The sequence below is a fragment of the Oncorhynchus clarkii genome, chromosome 32 (assembly GCF_045791955.1).
Source record: "Oncorhynchus clarkii lewisi isolate Uvic-CL-2024 chromosome 32, UVic_Ocla_1.0, whole genome shotgun sequence".
Lineage (NCBI taxonomy): Eukaryota > Metazoa > Chordata > Actinopteri > Salmoniformes > Salmonidae > Oncorhynchus > Oncorhynchus clarkii.
In genome coordinates this window covers 6,220,851-6,241,588 of record NC_092178.1, presented here as the reverse complement: position 1 = coordinate 6,241,588, position 20,738 = coordinate 6,220,851, and the positions used below count along the sequence as shown (strand labels likewise).

The window sequence follows — 20,738 nt, the reverse complement described above, 5'->3', positions numbered from 1 at the left end:
AATAAAACTGTGAAGGACCTCGGCGTTACTCTGGACCCTGATCTCTCTTTTGAAGAACATATCAAGACCATTTCAAGGACAGCTTTTTTCCATCTACGTAACATTGCAAAAATCAGAAACTTTCTGTCCAAAAATGATGCAGTAAAGTTAATCCATGCTTTTGTCACTTCTAGGTTAGACTACTGCAATGCTCTACTTTCCGGCTACCCGGATAGAGCACTAAATAAACTCCAGTTAGTGCTAAATACGGCTGCTAAAATCCTGACTAGAACCAAAAAAAATTATCATATTACTCCAGCGCTAGCCTCCCTACACTGGTTTACTGTCAAAGCAAGGGCTGATTTCAAGGTTTTACTGCTAACCTACAAAGCATTACATGGGCTTGCTCCTACCTATCTCTCTGATTTGGTCCTGCCGTACATACCTACATGTACGCTACGGTCACAAGACGCAGGCCTCCTAATTGTCCCTAGAATTTCTAAGCAAACAGCTGGAGGCAGGGCTTTCTCCTATAGAGCTCTATTTTTATGGAACGGTCTGCCTACCCATGTCAGAGACGCCCCCCCCCCCCCCTTGGGTTGTGCCGTGGCGGAGATCTTTGTGGGCTATACTCAGCCTTGACTCAGGATGGTAAGTTGGTGGTTGAAGATATCCCTCTAGTGGTGTGGGGGCTGTGCTTTGGCAAAGTGGGTGGGGTTATATGCTCTCTCTAATTCTCTCTTTCTCTCTTTCTTTCTCTCTCTCGGAGGACCTGAGCCCTAGGACCATGCCTCAGGACTACCTGACATGATGACTCCTTGCTGTCCCCAGTCCACCTGGCCGTGCTGCTGCTACAGTTTCAACTGTTCTGCCTCATTATTATTCGACCATGCTGATCATTTATGAACATTTGAACATCTTGGCCATGTTCTGTTATAATCTCCACCCGGCACAGCCAGAAGAGGACTGGCCACCCCACATAGCCTGGTTCCTCTCTAGGTTTCTTCCTAGGTTTTGGCCTTTCTAGGGAGTTTTTCCTAGCCACCGTGCTTCTACACCTGCATTGCTTGCTGTTTGGGGTTTTAGGCTGGGTTTCTGTACAGCACTTTGAGATATCTGCTGATGTACGAAGGGCTATATAAATTAATTTGATTTGATTTGATTTGATGAGTGACAGAACACTGAGCCAATCACGGCGCAAGGCTCCATATTTTCACAACAACTATTGCTCGAGTCCTAAAGAAACACCAAGTTACAATGAAACAGTTATACACTGTACCGTTCGAGAGAAACAGTGAACGGGTAAAAGAGCAAAGATACCAATATGTCCAGGTAAGACGTCTGAGGTTACGTACACAGCTATACAAAATAGTTACAGTAAAAAAAAAACCTAGCATTTCTACAGTAAAACTGTGCACTTACTGTTTTTCAGAGAGTAATGGAGGTGGAAGCACTGGAAAGACCACATTCATTTGTATTTATCGATGAAGCTGGATTTAACCTTGCCAAAACACGGCGCAGAGGAAGGAATGTTATAGGTCAAAGGGCCACTGTGGAGGTTCCAGGCAAAAGGGGGGGAAATATCAACATGTGTGCTGCAATGGCCAATGATGGTTTGCTTCTCAACACACCACTCATTGGCCCATACAACACAGAAAGGCTTATAGCTTTCCTAGAACAGCTCTATGCTCAGCTAGTGCCAGCAGAACAGGGGGAGCCAGTAAGAAACCCCCAAGTTTTTGTCATAGTTTGCGATAACGTTGCTTTTCACCACTCTGCAGCTGTCACAGATTGGTTTGCAGCACATAACAGATTTATGGTTTTGTACCTGCCTGCATATTCACCCTTCCTCAACCCAATAGAGGAGTTTTTCTCTGCCTGGAGGTGGAAAGTGTTTGGTCACCACCCACATGACCAAATGTCTCTTTTGGAAGCCATGCGTGCCGGATATGAGGACACGAGTCCAGAGGACTGCCAGGGATGGATAAGGCACTCCAGAAGGTTCTTCCCCAGGTGCATGGCAAGAGAAAACATTAGATGTGATGTTGAAGAAAACATGTGGCCTGATGCTAGAGAGAGGCAGGATTAGCCCCTCAATTATTTGTTCGAATTACAGTATGTACTTTTAGTTTCTACCTTTTTTTTCTCATTACTGTAATTCCGTAAATTACTACAGACTATTGAAGCAAACTGCTAATTTTCATTTACCTTAAAGAATTGTTCTGTTCTAAAAATTTTCATAAATCATGTGAAAGAATGTCACTCTTTTCTTTGAAGAAAATATTACTTTGTATGAAGTCACTGAAATTGTTCAAACTGTAAAGATGAAAAGTTTGTATTTTCTGTATTGGTGTTTGATGCTAGTGTTTTTACTCTCAGTGTGTTCTGAGTGACAGTGTGTGTTATCTCAGTGAGGGTTGTGCATAGTGTTAGGTGACTGTTGGTAGTGCAGACTGTAGTTAGAGTTTTGCACATGTGACTCCAGTTGTGCCCACTGTAGTTTAGTAATCGGAAAAAACGGTAAGACGTGTTACGGTATACTCCATTTGAGATCGCCTATCCCGATGGTGAAGTCAATTTTACAGCGTCCCATCAAACGATTCGAGATGTCGGGGTGGTTCTTTATTCTGCTCATCGCTGCACTCAGTGACATTGGTAAGTTTTAATATAAAGACATTTTCAGATTGTTTTGTAATTCTATATGAAAAGCACACGTATTGAGATACCGTAGCTGTGCCAGTTCCAACGGGTTTTAAATCAAAGTAATATTTCATTATTACACAGTAATAGCCTACGCAGCCTTCTGCCGTGGGTATTGTTTAAAACAGTTTAAAGTAGCTGGGCGAAGGACGTTCTTGCAAGGCTACTGTAGCGATTTAAAGACAAAATATAATTTACAAGTGTACAGCGAAACCTTTAAAGGGGAAAATAGCTATTCTGGTGAACAGCTGGATAAGTCTGGAGAAATGTAAGAGAGAGTTCGACATTTACTCTAAAAAGAAAAGTTTCCTGCCTTTAGGAGTTCTACGAAGTGAGACTGGGGGTTCTTCAAATAACCCCTTTTAATGGATCCTTGAATAACCTTTTCAGGAAAATTACCCCCCTATCTCCCACCATAATAATAGAGTCTAGTGTAGCTTGTAGAGTTGATAAACTCTTAGATATATTTTTAAAGAAGCTTGGATCATCATTATTTGGACCGATTAGGTTAATGAGCCATATCTGTTTATTGTCCAATAACATATTTAAAACAATCCATCTACCTTGAGGATCTGTTTGGACAATTTGCAAATTTGGATCAAAATTACTGTTAATTAAAACCATCACCCATTTTGAATTTCTTCCCAGTTATTTTTCCACAAAACTTAATCTAAAATTGTTGAATGAGTTTCCTGTAAACAATAGATATTCCTTCTCTTTTAGCCAGGTAAATACTGATCGTCTTTTCTTATTATCTGCTAGCCCATTACAATTGTAACTGGCTATACTTATTTCACCACTTACCATAATGATACACAACTTTCAATTCTATTTATCAAAATATATGTTTGTAAACGTACCATTAAAAAGTAACATGATGATGGAGTGTCTATATAGCTGTACCATGATATTTGCATTGCTACCTCCAATTGGTCCCCACTATTTCACCCACTAAAAGCCCTCCTCATCCCGAGTTGGATTGTCATCCCAATGCCCGGCAGACCACCCCCGACCCACCCGTATCCGTGAAGAGACTGTGATCCATCCTTCGAAAAGAGCACACAGTGCCATTTACAGAACAGAAGTAGATGAACTGCCAAATGCATTTCCATCGCCCTCACCTCGATTTGTATTATATATAGCCGTCAAAACATATATATATATATATATGTATATTTGTTTTAAATCCTGTTTCTTATTTCCCATAATTAGCTATTAATATTTGTAGTAATGTAGGCAATTTATGCAAAAGATTTTACCTCTCACCAGTCTCACCATTACATTATTGCAAGCAATTATTATATTAGCAAACAATTATTGTGAATCATTCTATATTGACCTTAACATATTTTACTCCTTCGCAACAGTTGTGGGATACGCACATACACACACACACACACACACACACACACACACACCCACACACCCACACACACACACACACACACACACACACACACACACACACACACACACACACACACACACACACACACACACACACACATACACCCACACACACTAAACCCTTTACCCCCACACAACCATAAACTCACATTCTCAACAGTTACACCATCCCAGCGCCCAACTCAAGAAAGGTCCTGCTTTACAAATGCACTTACTGTTGCAGCTGCAAGACTGTGCAGAAAAATGGGCAGAAATGGGTAGATTTTATGAACCATTGTCACGTCCTAGATGATGGAGGTCAAACTATTTCCCAGAAACACCCAAAACACGGTCCGCCCATATTGACCCTATTCCCAAGCAAACTAAGGCAAGCCTTTGATACTGGGACAGGAGGGATGTGTTTTCTGCTTGTCATATTGACATACTCTATTTGATTGGTTTGATGAAAAACACAAACCATGAGGAAGCACCAGCAGTCGGTAATGCATTGCTTACTGGTTAAGTGTGGTGCATTGGGACAGAAACCTGTCGGTGAAAAATCATTGCATATAAAAATGATTTTATACAGTATAGATATAAATATAAATGTTGAAAATCTTATTTCCATTTAGCTGATGATTGTCTGTATCCGGCTCTGATGTCTCATCTCTGATCTCTGTGTAATGAAACAGGCAGGGAAGAGGTAGCTTGTCCATCCATGGTGGTCGGCGAACCCTCAAACTTCCGGCCTGTAGCCCTGCGAAGCATAGATTGTGCCACAAATTCCATTTGTGGGAATAATCATTCGTTTTGAGTAAATATTAGGATTGGGGAGGGTGTACAAATAATTTTACAGTACAAGGGAAGGGTGATGTGAAAATATTTTGGCTGAAAATGAGTAGATGTATTTGACATCCAGTTGGACCAGCTCCAGTACTGTACTGTCCAAAACCACTCTTCCATTCATACACAAAGCAATGGAAGCAATGATTAAAAAATAAATAAAAAATATATAACTAACTAACTAGTGTTTATTTACTATTAAAAGTAAAACTGTTGGACTGTTTGATGTCGTACACTAAGACAGTTGAACTCATGAGGCTTTTAATAATATATTATTCAAGAATCAATGATGATATATCATTCATTTAAAAATACAGGAATTGGATGTAGAAATCTCAGATTTCCCCTTTATTCCTCGCCTCTTTGCAGGGCAATCTAACGTACTGTATCTTCCTACATTAGACTTCTACACTGGCCGTGGATCAGAGCTGGTAGGCAGGTTGTGTTAACTGAGTGAAATTGAAGATGTGTGCATTCATGGACATGAATTATGTGCGTTGTGGAGCCTACGGTTTATGGAAACCGAGTACTGATGAAAAATCCAGCCTACGGTTTATGGAAACCGAGTACTGATGAAAAATCCAGCCTACGGGTTATGGAAACCGAGTATTGATGGGAAATCCAGCGCCTCTGCTTTACAAACCATCACACACTACCACATCTCTCCCCTTTGTTATAAGTTAATATCTTACTAACCTTTTTGTCCCTACCATGACACACACACACACACCCAGACACACAAACTCAAGTCTCTCCTTTGTTCCCTCAGATGCCTTCGAAGTACAGGCGCCCCAGCCCAGAGTGGTAGCCGTCTATAACCAACCGGCTGTTTTGGGCTGTGTGTTCCCCCCTAGCCTTGACCTTGGTTCCCCCCTGGAAGAGGGTCTCGTGGTGACATGGCAGAGGGTAGAAGATTTGCGGGTGGTCCACAGTTTCTACTACGGAACAGACCAACTGGCGCGCCAGAGCGGGGAGTATCACAACCGCACTGGACTGTTCCATTCCCAGCTCCCTGGGGGAAACGCATCCCTCAGGTTGGAGAGTGTAGGTCCAGGGGATCAGGGAAGATATCTCTGTTCGGTTAATAACATGAAGGGGACAGGAAAGGCTGAGGTCCAGCTCAAATACGCAGGTAGGTTCTCTTTTCTTCTCCCTTCTCTATTCCTCCTAATTCTCCTGATGTATTTTGTTCAATTATCCATTATCCCCTGGGTATTTATACTGTATCTGTGTTCTCTGTTTGTGTGTTGCCAGTTCGTCTTGTCTTGTCAGGTCTTACCAGCGTGTTTTCCCATCTCCCTGCTTTCTCATTTCTGTTTCATAGTTTCCCCGGTTCTGACCATTCTGCCTGCTCTGACCCCGAGCCTTCCTGGCATTCTGTACCTGCCTGACTCTGACCTGTTTCTGAACCTCTGCCTGCCCTTTGACATGTCTTTTGCCTGCCCCCTGTTTGGGTCAATAAACATCTGTCTGCATCTGTCCCTTATCCTGAGTTCTTGTAGTACGAACTGGCCATGACTGACCCAGCAGACTCAGACCAGCTCCACAATTTTTATTTTTTTATTTGTTTATTTCACCTTTATTTAACCAGGTAGGCAAGTTGAGAACAAGTTCTCATTTACAATTGCGACCTGGCCAAGATAAAGCAAAGCAGTGCGACACGTACAACAACACAGAGTTACACATGAAGTGAAACAAACATACAGTCAATAATACAGTAGAAAAATTAAGTCTATATACAATGTGAGCAAATGAGGTGAGATAACGGAGGTAAAGGCAAAAAAAAGGCCATGGTGGCGAAGTAAATACAATATAGCAAGTAAAATACTGGAATGCTAGATTTGCAGTGGAGGAATGTGCAATGTAGAGATAATGGGGTGCAAAGGAGCAAAATAAATAAATACAGTAAGGGGAGAGGTAGTTGTTTGGGCTAAATTATAGATGGGCTGTGTACAGGTGTAGTAATCTGTGAGCTGCTCTGGCAGCTGGTGCTTAAAGCTAGTGAGGTGGATAAATGTTTCCAGTTTCAGAGATTTTGTAGTTCGTTCCAGTCATTGGCAGTAGAGAACTGGAAGGAGAGGCAGCCAAAGGAGGAATTGATTTTGGGGGTGACCAGAGAGATATACCTGCTGGAGCGCGTGCTACAGGTGTGTGCTGCTATGGTGATCAGCAAGCTGAGATAAGGGGGGACTTTACCTAGCAGGGTCTTGTAGATGACCTGGAGCCAGTGGGTTTGGCGACGAGTGTGAAGCGAGGGCCAGGCAACGAGAGCATACAGGTCGCAGTGGTGGGTAGTATATGGGGCTTTAATGACAGAACGGATGTCACTGTGATAGACTGTATCCAATTTATTGAGTAGAGTATTGGAGGCTATTTTGTAAATTACATCGTCAAGGATCGTAGGATGGTCAGTTTTACAAGGGTATGTTTGGCAGCATGAGTAAAGGATGCTTTGTTGCAAAATAGGAAGCCAATTCTAGATTTAACTTTGAATTGGAAATGTTTGATGTGAGTCTGGAAGGAGAGTTTACAGTCCAACCAGACACCTAGGTATTTGTAGTTGTCCACATATTCTAAGTCAGAACCGTCCAGAGTTGTGATGTTGGATAGGCGGGCAGGTGCAGGCAGCGATCGGTTGAAGAGCATGCATTTAGTTTTACAAGTATTTAAGAGCAATTGGAGGCCATGGAAACAATGCTGTCTCCAAGCAAGGAGCCACCATTGGAAGACACAAGGAGTTATTGCAATGTCTTATGAAGGGACTCCATACCCTGGCAGAATGCCGTGACCAGGCGTTCAACGTATTGCTGGAGCAATTGCGCAGATTCCCTACTGGGCAACGGGTCACACCAGTAATCTCCCAGCCTACCTCATTGTCCTGAGAACCCCGCTTACCTCCTCCGGAGCGCTACGCTGGAGATTCTGGAACCTGCCGGGCTTTTCTCTCCCAGTGCTCCCTCATTTTCGAGCTGCAGCCTTCTTGGTTCCCCACTGACCGCTCGAGGATAGCGTACATCATAACGCTGATGACTGGGAGGGCACTCGCCTGGGCTACGGTGGTGTGGGAGCAACAGTCCACCGTCTGCCTCAGTCTGGAGGCTCAGAAGGTGTTTGATTCTCTGTTGTCTGGGAGAGAGGCTGCTCGTGACTTGCTCCAGCAGGTCTTAAGGATCCATGGACTGCCCATAGACATGGTCTCCGATCGGGGTCCTCAGTTCTCGTCCGGTTCTGGAAGGCGTTCCACACACTCAGTAGGTTGTCGGCCAGTTTCTCCTCCGGGTTCAACCCCCAGTCCAACGGCCAGTCGGAGCGAGCCAACCAAGACCCAGAGATGACTCTTCGCTGCCTGGTCTGCGCCAGCAACTACATGGAGCCAGCAACTAGTGTGGGTTGAATATGTCTGCAACACCCTTCTTTGCTCTGCCACAGGTCTCTCGCCTGTTGAGTGTTCCCTGGGTTATCAGCCCCCACGCTTCCCAGAGCAAGAGGTCGGCATACCCTCGGCCCAAATGTTTGTCCGCCGCTGTCGTCGTACCTGGAAGAGAGCCCGGTCAACTCTTCTCAAGACCACCTCCAAGAATCGACGACAAGCGTACCGCCACCGGACCCCGGTTATCGTCTCGGGCAGAGGGTACAGCTGTCCCCCCAAGATCTGTCCACCATGCTGAAAGGGATATTCAATCTCATCTTTAAATAGGTGCCCTTTTTTGCAAGGCATTGGAAATCCTCCCTGGTCTTTATGGTTGAATCTTTGTTTGAAATTCACTGTTCGACTGAGGGACCTTACAGATAATTGTATGTGAGGGGTACAGAAATAAGTTGGTCATTAAAAAATTATGTTAAACACTATTATTGCACATAAAGTGAGTCCATGCAACGTATTATGTAACTAGTTAAGCACATTTTTACTCCTGAACTTTTTTCAGTACAGATGCATCAAAGCTGTGACCGAGAGACTGAAAAACAACTTCTATCTCAAGGTCTGACGGCCTTGAGTTAAAAGCAACTTTTATCTCAAGGCCGTCAGACATTGAGATAGTCACCACTAGCAGTCCTCTGACCAATACCCTGCCCTGAACTTTAGTCACTGTTACTAGACGGCTACCACCTGGTTACTCAACTCTGCACCTTAGAGACTGCTTCCTACAGACAAGGAACACAATAACTGGTCACTTTAATAATGTTTACATACTGTTTTACTCATTTCATGTGTAAACTCAGAAAAAAGAAACGTCCCTTTTTCAGGACCATGACTTTCAAGGATAATTCATAAAAATCCAAATAACTTCACAGATCTTAATTTTAAAGGATTTAAACAATGTTTCCCATGCTTGTTCAATGAACCATAAACAATTAATAAACATGCACCTGTGGAACAGTCATTAAGGCACTAAAAGCTTACAGACAGAAGGCAATTAAGGTCACAGTTATGAAAACTTAGGACACTAAAGAGGCCTTTCTACTGACTCTGAGAAACACCAAAAGAAAGATGCCCAGGGTCCCTGCTCATCTGCGTGAACATGCCTTAGGAATGCTGCAAGGAGGCATGAGGACTGCAGATGTGGCCCGGTCAATAAATTGCTATGTCCGTACTGAGACGCCTAAGACAGCGCTACAGGGAGACAGGACGTACAGCTGATCGTCCTCGCAGTGGCAGACCACATGTAACAACACCTGCACAGGATTGGTACATCCGAACATCACACCTGCGGGACAGGTACAGGATGGCAACAACCCCTATATGAGGAGGGGATGCACTGCAGTACTTAATGCAGCTGGTGGCCACACCAGATACTGACTGTTACTTTTGATTTTGACCCCCCCTTTGTTCAGGGACACATTATTCCATTTCTGTTAATCACATGTCTGTGGAACTTGTTCAGTTTATGTCTCAGTTGTTGAATCTTGTTATGTTCATAGAAATGTTTACACATGTTAAGTTTGCTGAAAACAAACACAGTTGATAGTGAGAGGACGTTTCTTTTTTTGCAGAGTTTATATAGTGTATTCTAGTCAAGGCCGTCCTATTCAACTTCAGATATGCTACATTTCAAGTCTCTTCATCTTATTGGTGTTCTTTAGTAGTGGTTTCTTTTCAGAAATTTGACCATGAAGGCCTGATTCACGCAGTCTCCTCTGAACAGTTGATGTTGAGATGTGTCTGTTACTTGAACTCTGTGAAGCATTTATTTGGGCTGCAGTTTCTGAGGTCCAGTTAACTCTAATGAATGTATCCTCTGCAGCAGAGGTAACTCTGGGTCTTCATCTCCTTTGACGGTCCTCTTGAGAGCCAGTTTTATCATAGCGCTTGATGGTTTTTGCGACTGTACTTGAAGACATTTTACGGATTGACCGACCTTCAAGTTTTAATAAAACAATGTTGGACTGTCGTTTCTCTTGCTTATTTGAGCTGTTCTTGCCATAATATGGACTTTTACTGAATAGGACTATATTCTGTATACCACCCCTACCTTGTCACAACACAACTGATTTACTCAAACGCATTAGGAAGGAAATAAATTCCACAAATTAACTTTTGACAAGGCACACCTGTTAAATGAAATTCATTCCAGGTGACTACCTCATGAAGCTGGTTGAGAGAATGCCAAAGCTGTCATCAAAGCAAAGGGTGGCTACTTTGAAGAATATCTCAAATATGTAATGTATTTTGATTTGTTTAACACTTTTTTTGGTTACTACATGATTCCATGTGTTATTCCATGGTTTTGATGCCTTCACTTTTATTCTACAATGTACAAAATAGTAAAAACAAAGAAAAACCCTTGAATGAGTAGGTGTGTCCAAACTTTTGACTGGTACTGTATATATGTAGAGAGAGAGAAAGAGAGTTAGAAAGAGAGAGAGAGAGAGAGAGAGAGATACTTTTTTGTATATAGTGCATGTGAACTACCCTTCAAATGAATGGTTTCTGCTATTTCAGGCACATCCGTTGCTGGCAGGTGTATACAATGAACCACACATTGATGCAATCTCCATAAATAAACAGTGGCAGTAGAACTCAGTGACTTTCAACGTGGCACCGTCGTAGGATGCAAATTTCCAGCAAGTCAGTTAGTCAAATGTCTGCCCTGCTAGAGCTGCCCCCAGTCAACTGTAAGTGCTGTTATTGTGAGGTGGAAACGTCTAGGAGCAACAACGGCTCAGCCGCGAAGTGGTAGACCACACAAACTCGCAGAACGGGACCACCGAGTGCTGAAGCGTGTAAGAATCATCAGTTCCTCGGTTGCAACACTCACTACCGAGTTCCAAACTGCTTCTGGAAGCAACGACAGCACAATAACTGTTCCTTCGGGAGCTTCATTAATGAATCACCATGCGCAATGCCAAGGAGAGGTGTAAAGCTCGCCACCATTAGGACTCTGGAGCTGTGGAAACACGTTCTCTGGAGTGATGAATCACTCTTTGCTGTCTGGCAGTTCAAAGGACTAATCTGGGTTAAGTGCATGCCAGGAGACCACTACCAACTGCCAGCTGTGAAGTTTGATGGAGGAAGAATAATGGTCTATTTTCTTGGTTCAGGCTAGGCCCCATAGTTCAGGTGAAGGTTAAATGTCAACTGTACAGCATACAATGACATTCTAGACTATTCTGTGCTTCCAACTTTGTTGCAACAGTTTCCTGTTTCCTGTTCCCACTTGACAATGCTGAGCACAAAGCGAGGTCTGTACAGAAATGGTTTGTCGAGATCAGTTTAGAAGAACTTGACTGGCCTGCACAGAGCCCTGACCTCAACCCCATCAAACATCCTTTGGGATGAATTGGAACACCGACTGCGAGCCAAGCCTAATCGCCCAACATCCGTGGCCCGACCACAATGTTCAATTATATTATTGTTACTATAATATCATGTAAAAATATAACATAACAGAACGGGACTTATAATCATATAAGGGGAGATGTTTGTACTGTTTAACCTGGGGCGGCAGGGTAGCCTAGTGGTTAGAGTGTAGAGGCGGCAGGGTAGCCTAGTGGTTAGAGTGTAGAGGCGGCAGGGTAGCCTAGTGGTTAGAGTGTAGGGGCGGCAGGGTAGCCTAGTGGTTAGAGTGTAGAGGCGGCAGGGTAGCCTAGTGGTTAGAGTGTAGGGGCAGCAGGGTAGCCTAGTGGTTAGAGTGTAGAGGCCGCAGGGTAGCCTAGTGGTTAGAGTGTATGGGGCAGCAGGGTAGCCTAGTGGTTAGAGTGTAGGGCGGCAGGGTAGCCTAGTGGTTAGAGTGTAGAGGCGGCAGGGTAGCCTAGTGGTTAGAGCGTTGGACTAGTAACCGGAAGGTTGCAAGTTCAAATCCCCAGCTGACAAGGTACAAATCTGTTGTTCTGCCCCCTGAACAGGCAGTTAACCCACTGTTCCTAGGCTGTCGTTGAAAATAATAATTTGTTCTTAACTGACTTGCCTAGTCAAATGAAATATCTATATTGGCAATATGCCTACAGCCTATGTGGAGCATAACCAGAGAACATACAGTAGACCAACTCATATTCTGTTCTTCTGAAATACATTTTGTTCATATCATAGCGGTGTTTCTTTGGACCTGACACAGATGAATTATGGATTTATTGTGATGGTTAGACTTTTTTTTATGTAGCTGTTCCAAAGGTGCTAAATGTAAAGCCTGCTAATTAACGGTAAATTACCGTAAGACCCGGCAGTCATTTGTCTGACAATAACAAGCTGACAAAATGTCATGACTGCCACAGCTCTTCCCTGACCTAGATTCATTTTTGGCTTTGAAAGCAGACATGCTGACCTCAATTGAGTCCCTCTATTTTACTCTAGAAGTATGCTTAACCGGAGAGGTTCCGGAGAGGTTCCGGACATTTCTTGGCTTCAACTCATTTCCAGTTTTAGTGGAACTACACAGGACTAGATCCCGTAAGGAAGTGTGAATATTGCTGGGGGAAAAAAACATGTCTGTTATCTCAGTGGCTGTGAAAATACATGATTTAGATTACGTGGTAGGAAAGATGACAGTGTTTGAGTAAATAATATACGGTCAGCTAGCCTCGCCCTGACTAAGAATAACAAGTTCAGGAAAAACATTCATGTCATTTTGGTCTGGAGTCTTCCCCACCTCACTGGCTACCTCCCAAATGGCCCCATATTCCCTATCCAGACGACTGCTTTATACCAGGGCCAACTGAGCTACATTATCGAGCTACATACAGTGCCTTGCGAAAGTATTCGGCCCCCTTGAACTTTGCGACCTTTTGCCACATTTCAGGCTTCAAACATAAAGATATAAAACTGTATTTTTTTGTGAAGAATCAACAACAAGTGGGACACAATCATGAAGTGGAACGACATTTATTGGATATTTCAAACTTTTTTAACAAATCAAAAACGGAAAAATTGGGCGTGCAAAATTATGTAATGCCTGTCTGTTCTCTCACTGTTCCCACCTTCATGTAAAGCCTGTCTGTTCTCTCACTGTCCCCCCTTCATGTAAAGCCCGTCTGTTCTCTCACTGTTCCCCCTTCATGTAATGCCTGTCTGTTCTCTCACTGTTCCCCCTTCATGTAAAGCCTGTCTGTTCTCTCACTGTTCCCCCTTCATGTAAAGCCTGTCTGTTCTCTCACTGTTCCCCCTTCATGTAATGCCTGTCTGTTCTCTCACTGTTCCCCCTTCATGTAAAGCCTGTATGTTCTCTCACTGTTCCCCCCTTCATGTAAAGCCTGTCTGTTCTCTGTATTCCACTCCCATTGGCTTTTGTCATTCATCTCTCACACAGTGACCACACGCACGCACACACGGTCACTGTGGCGGTTAATTTCTTTACTATCAAATGAGGAGAGTCAAACTTATCACACAAGTCAGAGTTATTGTTAAACTAAATCTTTATTCTCTTAAGGGAGCAGGTCAATACAACACACATATATAAAGTGTTCTACGAAAATGATGGCTGGTCGACAAATCACCCCCAAATAATTCGTTGAGAGCCCTGAGACAAAAAGTACAAAGGTATTTTATAGCCAAGAAACACCCCTTTCAACCTACATGACGAACAACAGATGTACAGAATGGGTCACAAGGTTAAGATTTGTATGAAAGATACCTATAATTCACAGTAGACAGTATCTGCTGTAAATACAGTTGTCATTGTGTAGAGACCAGAGACCAGAGTCTATCACTTTCTGACCTTAGTTCCTTTGTTTTGTCTTTGTTTTAGTATGGTCAGGGCGTGAGTTGGGGTGGGCAGTCTATGTTTGTTTTTCTATGATTTGGGGATTTGTATGTTTCGGCCTAGTATGGTTCTCAATCAGAGGCAGGTGTCATTAGTTGTCTCTGATTGAGAATCATGCTTAGGTAGCCTGGGTTTCACTGTTTGTTTGTGGGTGATTGTCTATGTTGATTGCTTGTGTCATCACAGTTTTCATTTAGCTTCACGGTCGTTATTTAGTTTATTGTTTTGTATAGTGTGTTTCAGTGTTCAGTGTTTTCTTTATTACAATTCATCATGAACACATACCACGCCGCCTTCTCGCCTCTCCTCTTCAGGTGAAGAGGAGGACGACCGTGACAGGTACATCTCTCCCTGGTACGGTACAGAACAGAAACATTAACTCATGTTCTCTGGAATGCTCTTTAGGTTTTTATCACCCAAAAGATAAATAAATCTCCAGTCAGTGTTAAATCTCCCAGAGGCCCATCCTCAGTAGAACACACACAGATGAGTGCTCTATAACAGCCCCTTGTTCTGTTGCATAAAGCAACCATTTGATGCTATAATAGCATTATAACATCATCTTGTAATTTCCACCATAGCACACACACACACACATACACACACACACACACACACACACACACACACAGAAAATTCTAACATTGAGAGTGTTAAGTTTAACACTGGTCCAGTGTCTATGCAGGTCCACACTTTTCAGTGTTAAATGAACATACTGCTTTGTGTTAAATTCCCTTAGGTAAGGGGTAATTATTCCTTAAGGTAAACCCAGGGCCCAGTTGCATAAAACTTCATCCCTTAAGGAATACTTGTCCATTACCTAAGGGAATTTATCTTAAATAATAATTTACCCTTACCTAAGGGAATTTATCTTAAATAATAATTTACCCTTACCTAAGGGAATCTATCTTAAATAATAATTTACCCTTACCTAAGGGAATCTATCTTAAATAATAATTTACCTTTACCTAAGGGAATTTATCTTAAATAATAATTTACCTTTACCTAAGAGAATCTATCTTAAATAATAATTTACCCTTACCTAAGGGAATCTATCTTAAATAATAATTTACCCTTACCTAAGGGAATCTATCTTAAGTAATAATTTACCCTTACCTAAGGGAATCTATCTTAAATAATAATTTACCCTTACCTAAGGGAATCTATCTTAAATAATAATTTACCCTTACCTAAGGGAATCTATCTTAAATTATAATTTACCCTTACCTAAGGGAATCTATCTTAAATAATCATTTACCCTTACCTAAGGGAATCTATCTTAAATAATAATTTACCCTTACCTAAGGGAATTGTTTAAGGGCGCTGCGTAGAGCCCCTCAAATATTTCCTTAGGCCAAGGCATCATTTAAGGGTTTTTTAAGGGGTAGTTTGAAGGCATGTAGAGCCGAAAGACTATCTGGTTACCATGGAGAGGACCAGATTAGCCGACGGAATGTTCCATCACAGAGAACACAGTTGTTTTGTGATCGCCAAATATACAGTGCCTTGCGAAAGTATTCGGCCCACTTGAACTTTGCGGCCTTTTGCCACATTTCAGGCTTCAAACATAAAGATATAAAACTCAGCTCAGCGGCTCAGCCGCGAAGTGGTAGACCACACAAACTCGCAGAACGGGACCACCGAGTGCTGAAGCGTGTAAGAATCATCAGTTCCTCGGTTGCAACACTCACTACCGAGTTCCAAACTGCTTCTGGAAGCAACGACAGCACAATAACTGTTCCTTCGGGAGCTTCATTAATGAATCACCATGCGCAATGCCAAGGAGAGGTGTAAAGCTCGCCACCATTAGGACTCTGGAGCTGTGGAAACACGTTCTCTGGAGTGATGAATCACTCTTTGCTGTCTGGCAGTTCAAAGGACTAATCTGGGTTAAGTGCATGCCAGGAGACCACTACCAACTGCCAGCTGTGAAGTTTGATGGAGGAAGAATAATGGTCTATTTTCTTGGTTCAGGCTAGGCCCCATAGTTCAGGTGAAGGTTAAATGTCAACTGTACAGCATACAATGACATTCTAGACTATTCTGTGCTTCCAACTTTGTTGCAACAGTTTCCTGTTTCCTGTTCCCACTTGACAATGCTGAGCACAAAGCGAGGTCTGTACAGAAATGGTTTGTCGAGATCAGTTTAGAAGAACTTGACTGGCCTGCACAGAGCCCTGACCTCAACCCCATCAAACATCCTTTGGGATGAATTGGAACACCGACTGCGAGCCAAGCCTAATCGCCCAACATCCGTGGCCCGACCACAATGTTCAATTATATTATTGTTACTATAATATCATGTAAAAATATAACATAACAGAACGGGACTTATAAGCATATAAGGGGAGATGTTTGTACTGTTTAACCTGGGGCGGCAGGGTAGCCTAGTGGTTAGAGTGTAGAGGCGGCAGGGTAGCCTAGTGGTTAGAGTGTAGGGGCGGCAGGGTAGTCTAGTGGTTAGAGTGTAGAGGCGGCAGGGTAGCCTAGTGGTTAGAGTGTAGGGGCAGCAGGGTAGCCTAGTGGTTAGAGTGTAGAGGCGGCAGGGTAGCCTAGTGGTTAGAGTGTAGGGGCAGCAGGGTAGCCTAGTGGTTAGAGTGTAGGGCGGCAGGGTAGCCTAGTGGTTAGAGTGTAGAGGCGGCAGGGTAGCCTAGTGGTTAGAGTGTAAGGGCGGCAGGGTAGCCTAGTGGTTAGAGTGTAGAGGCGGCAGGGTAGCCTAGTGGTTAGAGTGTAGAGGCAGCAGCGTAGCCTAGTGGTTAGAGCGTTGGACTAGTTATCGGAAGGTTGCAAGTTCAAATCCCCGAGCTGACAAGGTACAAATCTGTTCTTCTGCCCCCTGAACAGGCAGTTAACCCACTGTTCCTAGGCTGTTGTTGAAAATAAGAATTTGTTCTTAACTGACTTGCCTAGTAAAATAAAGGTCAAATGAAATATCTATATTGGCAATATGCCTACAGCCTATGTGGAGCATAACCAGAGAACATACAGTAGACCAGCTCATATTCTGTTCTTCTGAAATACATTTTGTTCATATCATAGCGGTGTTTCTTTGGACCTGACACAGATGAATTATGGATTTATTGTGATGGTTAGACTTTTTTTTTATGTAGCTGTTCAAAAGGTGCTAAATGCGTATGCTAATTAACGGTAAATTACCGTGAGACACGGCAATCTTTTGTCTGACAATAACAAGCTGACAAAATGTCATGACTGCCACAGCTCTTCCCTGACCTAGATTCATTTTTGGCTTTGAAAGCAGACATGCTGACCTCAATTGAGTCCCTCTATTTTACTCTAGAAGTATGCTTAACCGGAGAGGTTCCGGAGAGGTTCCGGCCATTTTTTGGCTTCAACTCATTTCCAGTTTTAGTGGAACTACACAGGACTAGATCCCGTAAGGAAGTGTGAATATTGGTGGGGGAAAAAAACATGTCTGTTATCTCAGTGGCTGTGAAAATACATGATTTAGATTACGTGGTAGGAAAGATGACGGTGTTTGAGTAAATAATATACGGTCAGCTAGCCTCGTCCTGACTAAGACTAACAAGTCCAGGAAAAACATTCATGTCATTTTGGTCTGGAGTCTTCCCCACCTCACTGGCTACCTCCCAAATGGCCCCATATTCCCTATCCAGACGACTGCTTTATACCAGGGCCAACTGAGCTACATTATCGAGCTACATATATCAACCAGCCCCCTCTCTTCTTCTCATCTCTGCACTGTTCTCCCTTCATGTAAAGCCTGTCTGTTCTCTCACTGTTCCCCCTTCATGTAATGCCTGTCTGTTCTCTCACTGTTCCCCCTTCATGTAATGCCTGTCTGTTCTCTCACTGTTCCCCCTTCATGTAATGCCTGTCTGTTCTCTCACTGTTCCCCCTTCATGTAAAGCCTGTCTGTTCTCTCACTGTTCCCCCTTCATGCAATGCCTGTCTGTTCTCTCACTGTTCTCCCTTCATGTAATGCCTGTCTGTTCTCTCACTGTTCCCCCTTCATGTAAAGCCTGTCTGTTCTCTCACTGTTCCCCCTTCATGTAATGCCTGTCTGTTCTCTCACTGTTCTCCCTTCATGTAAAGCCTGTCTGTTCTCTCACTGTTCCCCCTTCATGTAATGCCTGTCTGTTCTCTCACTGTTCCCCCTTCATGTAAAGCCTGTCTGTTCTCTCACTGTTCCCCCCTTCATGTAATGCCTGTCTGTTCTCTCACTCTTTCCCCCTTCATGTAAAGCCTGTCTGTTCTCTCACTGTTCCCCCCTTCATGTAAAGCCTGTCTCTTCTCTCACTGTTCCCCCCTTCATGTAATGCCTGTCTGTTCTCTCACTGTTCCCCCCTTCATGTAAAGCCTGTCTGTTCTCTCACTGTCCCCCCTTCATGTAAAGCCTGTCTGTTCTCTCACTGTTCCCCCTTCATGTAATGCCTGTCTGTTCTCTCACTGTTCCCCCTTCATGTAAAGCCTGTCTGTTCTCTCACTGTTCCCCCTTCATGTAAAGCCTGTCTGTTCTCTCACTGTTCCCCCTTCATGTAATGCCTGTCTGTTCTCTCACTGTTCCCCCTTCATGTAATGCCTGTCTGTTCTCTCACTGTTCCCCCTTCACGTAAAGCCTGTCTGTTCTCTCACTGTTCCGCCTTCATGTAAAGCCTGTCTGTTCTCTCACTGTTCCCCCTTCATGTAAAGCCTGTCTGTTCTCTCACTGTTCCCCCTTCATGTAAAGCCTGTCTGTTCTCTCACTGTTCCCCCTTCATGTAAAGCCTGTCTGTTCTCTCACTGTTCCCCCCTTCATGTAATGCCTGTCTGTTCTCTCACTGTTCCCCCCTTCATGTAATGCCTGTCTGTTCTCTCACTGTTCCCCCTTCTTGTAATGGCTGTCTGTTCTCTCACTGTTCCCCCCTTCATGTAAAGCCTGTCTGTTCTCTCACTGTTCCCCCCTTCATGTAAAGCCTGTCTGTTCTCTCACTCTTTCCCCCTTCATGTAAAGCCTGTCTGTTCTCTCACTGTTCCCCCTTCATGTAATGCCTGTCTGTTCTCCTACTGTTCCCCCCTTCATGTAAAGCCTGTCTGTTCTCTCACTGTTCCCCCTTCATGTAATGCCTGTCTGTTCTCTCACTGTTCCCCCTTCATGTAAAGCCTGTCTGTTCTCTCACTGTTCCCCCTTCATGTAATGCCTGTCTGTTCTCTCACTGTTCCCCCTTCATGTAAAGCCTGTCTCTTCTCTCACTGTTCCCCCTTCATGTAAAGCCTGTCTGTTCTCTCACTGTTCCCCCTTCATGTAAAGCCTGTCTGTTCTCTCACTGTTCCCCCTTAATGTAAAGCCTGTCTGTTCTCTCTATTCCACTCCCATTGGCTTTTGTTTTTCATCTCTCACACAGTGACCACACCCACGCACACACGGTCACTGTGGCGGTTAATTTCTTTACTATCAAATGAGGAGAGACAAACTTATCACACAAGTCAGAGTTATTGTTAAACTAAATCTTTATTCTCTTAAGGGAGCAGGTCAATACAACACACATATATAAAGTGTTCTACGAAAATGATGGCTGGTCGACAAATCACCCCCAAATAATTTGTTGAGAGCCCTGAGACAAAAAGTACAAAGGTATTTTATAGCCAAGAAACACCCCTTTCAACCTACATGACGAACAACAGATGTACAGAATGGGTCACAAGGTTAAGATTTGTATGAAAGATACCTATAATTCACAGTAGACAGTATCTGCTGTAAATACAGTTGTCATTGTGTAGAGACCAGAGACCAGAGTCTGTCACTTTCTGACCTTAGTTCCTTTGTTTTGTCTTTGTTTTAGTATGGTCAGGGCGTGAGTTGGGGTGGGCAGTCTATGTTTGTTTTTCTATGATTTGGGGATTTGTATGTTTCGGCCTAGTATGGTTCTCAATCAGAGGCAGGTGTCATTAGTTGTCTCTGATTGAGAATCATGCTTAGGTAGCCTGGGTTTCACTGTTTGTTTGTGGGTGATTGTCTATGTTGATTGCTTGTGTCATCACAGTTTTCATTTAGCTTCACGGTCGTTATTTAGTTTATTGTTTTGTATAGTGTGTTTCAGTGTTCAGTGTTTTCTTTATTACAATTCATCATGAACACATACCACGCCGCCTTCTCGCCTCTCCTCTTCAGGTGAAGAGGAGGACGACCGTGACAGGTACATCTCTCCCTGGTACGGTACAGAACAGAAACATTAACTCATGTTCTCTGGAATGCTCTTTAGGTTTTTATCACCCAAAAGATAAATAAATCTCCAGTCAGTGTTAAATCTCCCAGAGGCCCATCCTCAGTAGAACACACACAGATGAGTGCTCTATAACAACCCCATGTTCTGTTGCATAAAGCAACCATTTGATGCTATAATAGCATTATAACATCATCTTGTAATTTCCACCATAGCACACACACACACACATACACACACACACACACACACACACACACAGAAAATTCTAACATTGAGAGTGTTAAGTTTAACACTGGTCCAGTGTCTATGCAGGTCCACACTTTTCAGTGTTAAATGAACATACTGCTTCGTGTTAAATTCCCTTAGGTAAGGGGTAATTATTCCTTAAGGTAAACCCAGGGCCCAGTTGCATAAAACTTCATCCCTTAAGGAATACTTGTCCATTACCTAA

At 43.3% G+C, this 20,738-nt stretch overlaps 1 protein-coding gene across 1 annotated transcript in view; it reads left to right on the top strand.

The window, feature by feature from the left end:
* Window positions 1–2,350: 2,350 nt before the first annotated feature.
* Window positions 2,351–20,738, top strand: part of LOC139392314 (CD276 antigen-like) — a 35,687-nt gene continuing 17,299 nt past the window's right edge. Inside the window, exons 1-2 of the mRNA XM_071140215.1 lie at window positions 2,351–2,634; window positions 5,678–6,040. Coding sequence (XP_070996316.1) covers window positions 2,544–2,634; window positions 5,678–6,040 — 454 coding nt within the window. The 5' untranslated portion in view covers window positions 2,351–2,543. The remainder of the gene's footprint in view (window positions 2,635–5,677; window positions 6,041–20,738) is intronic.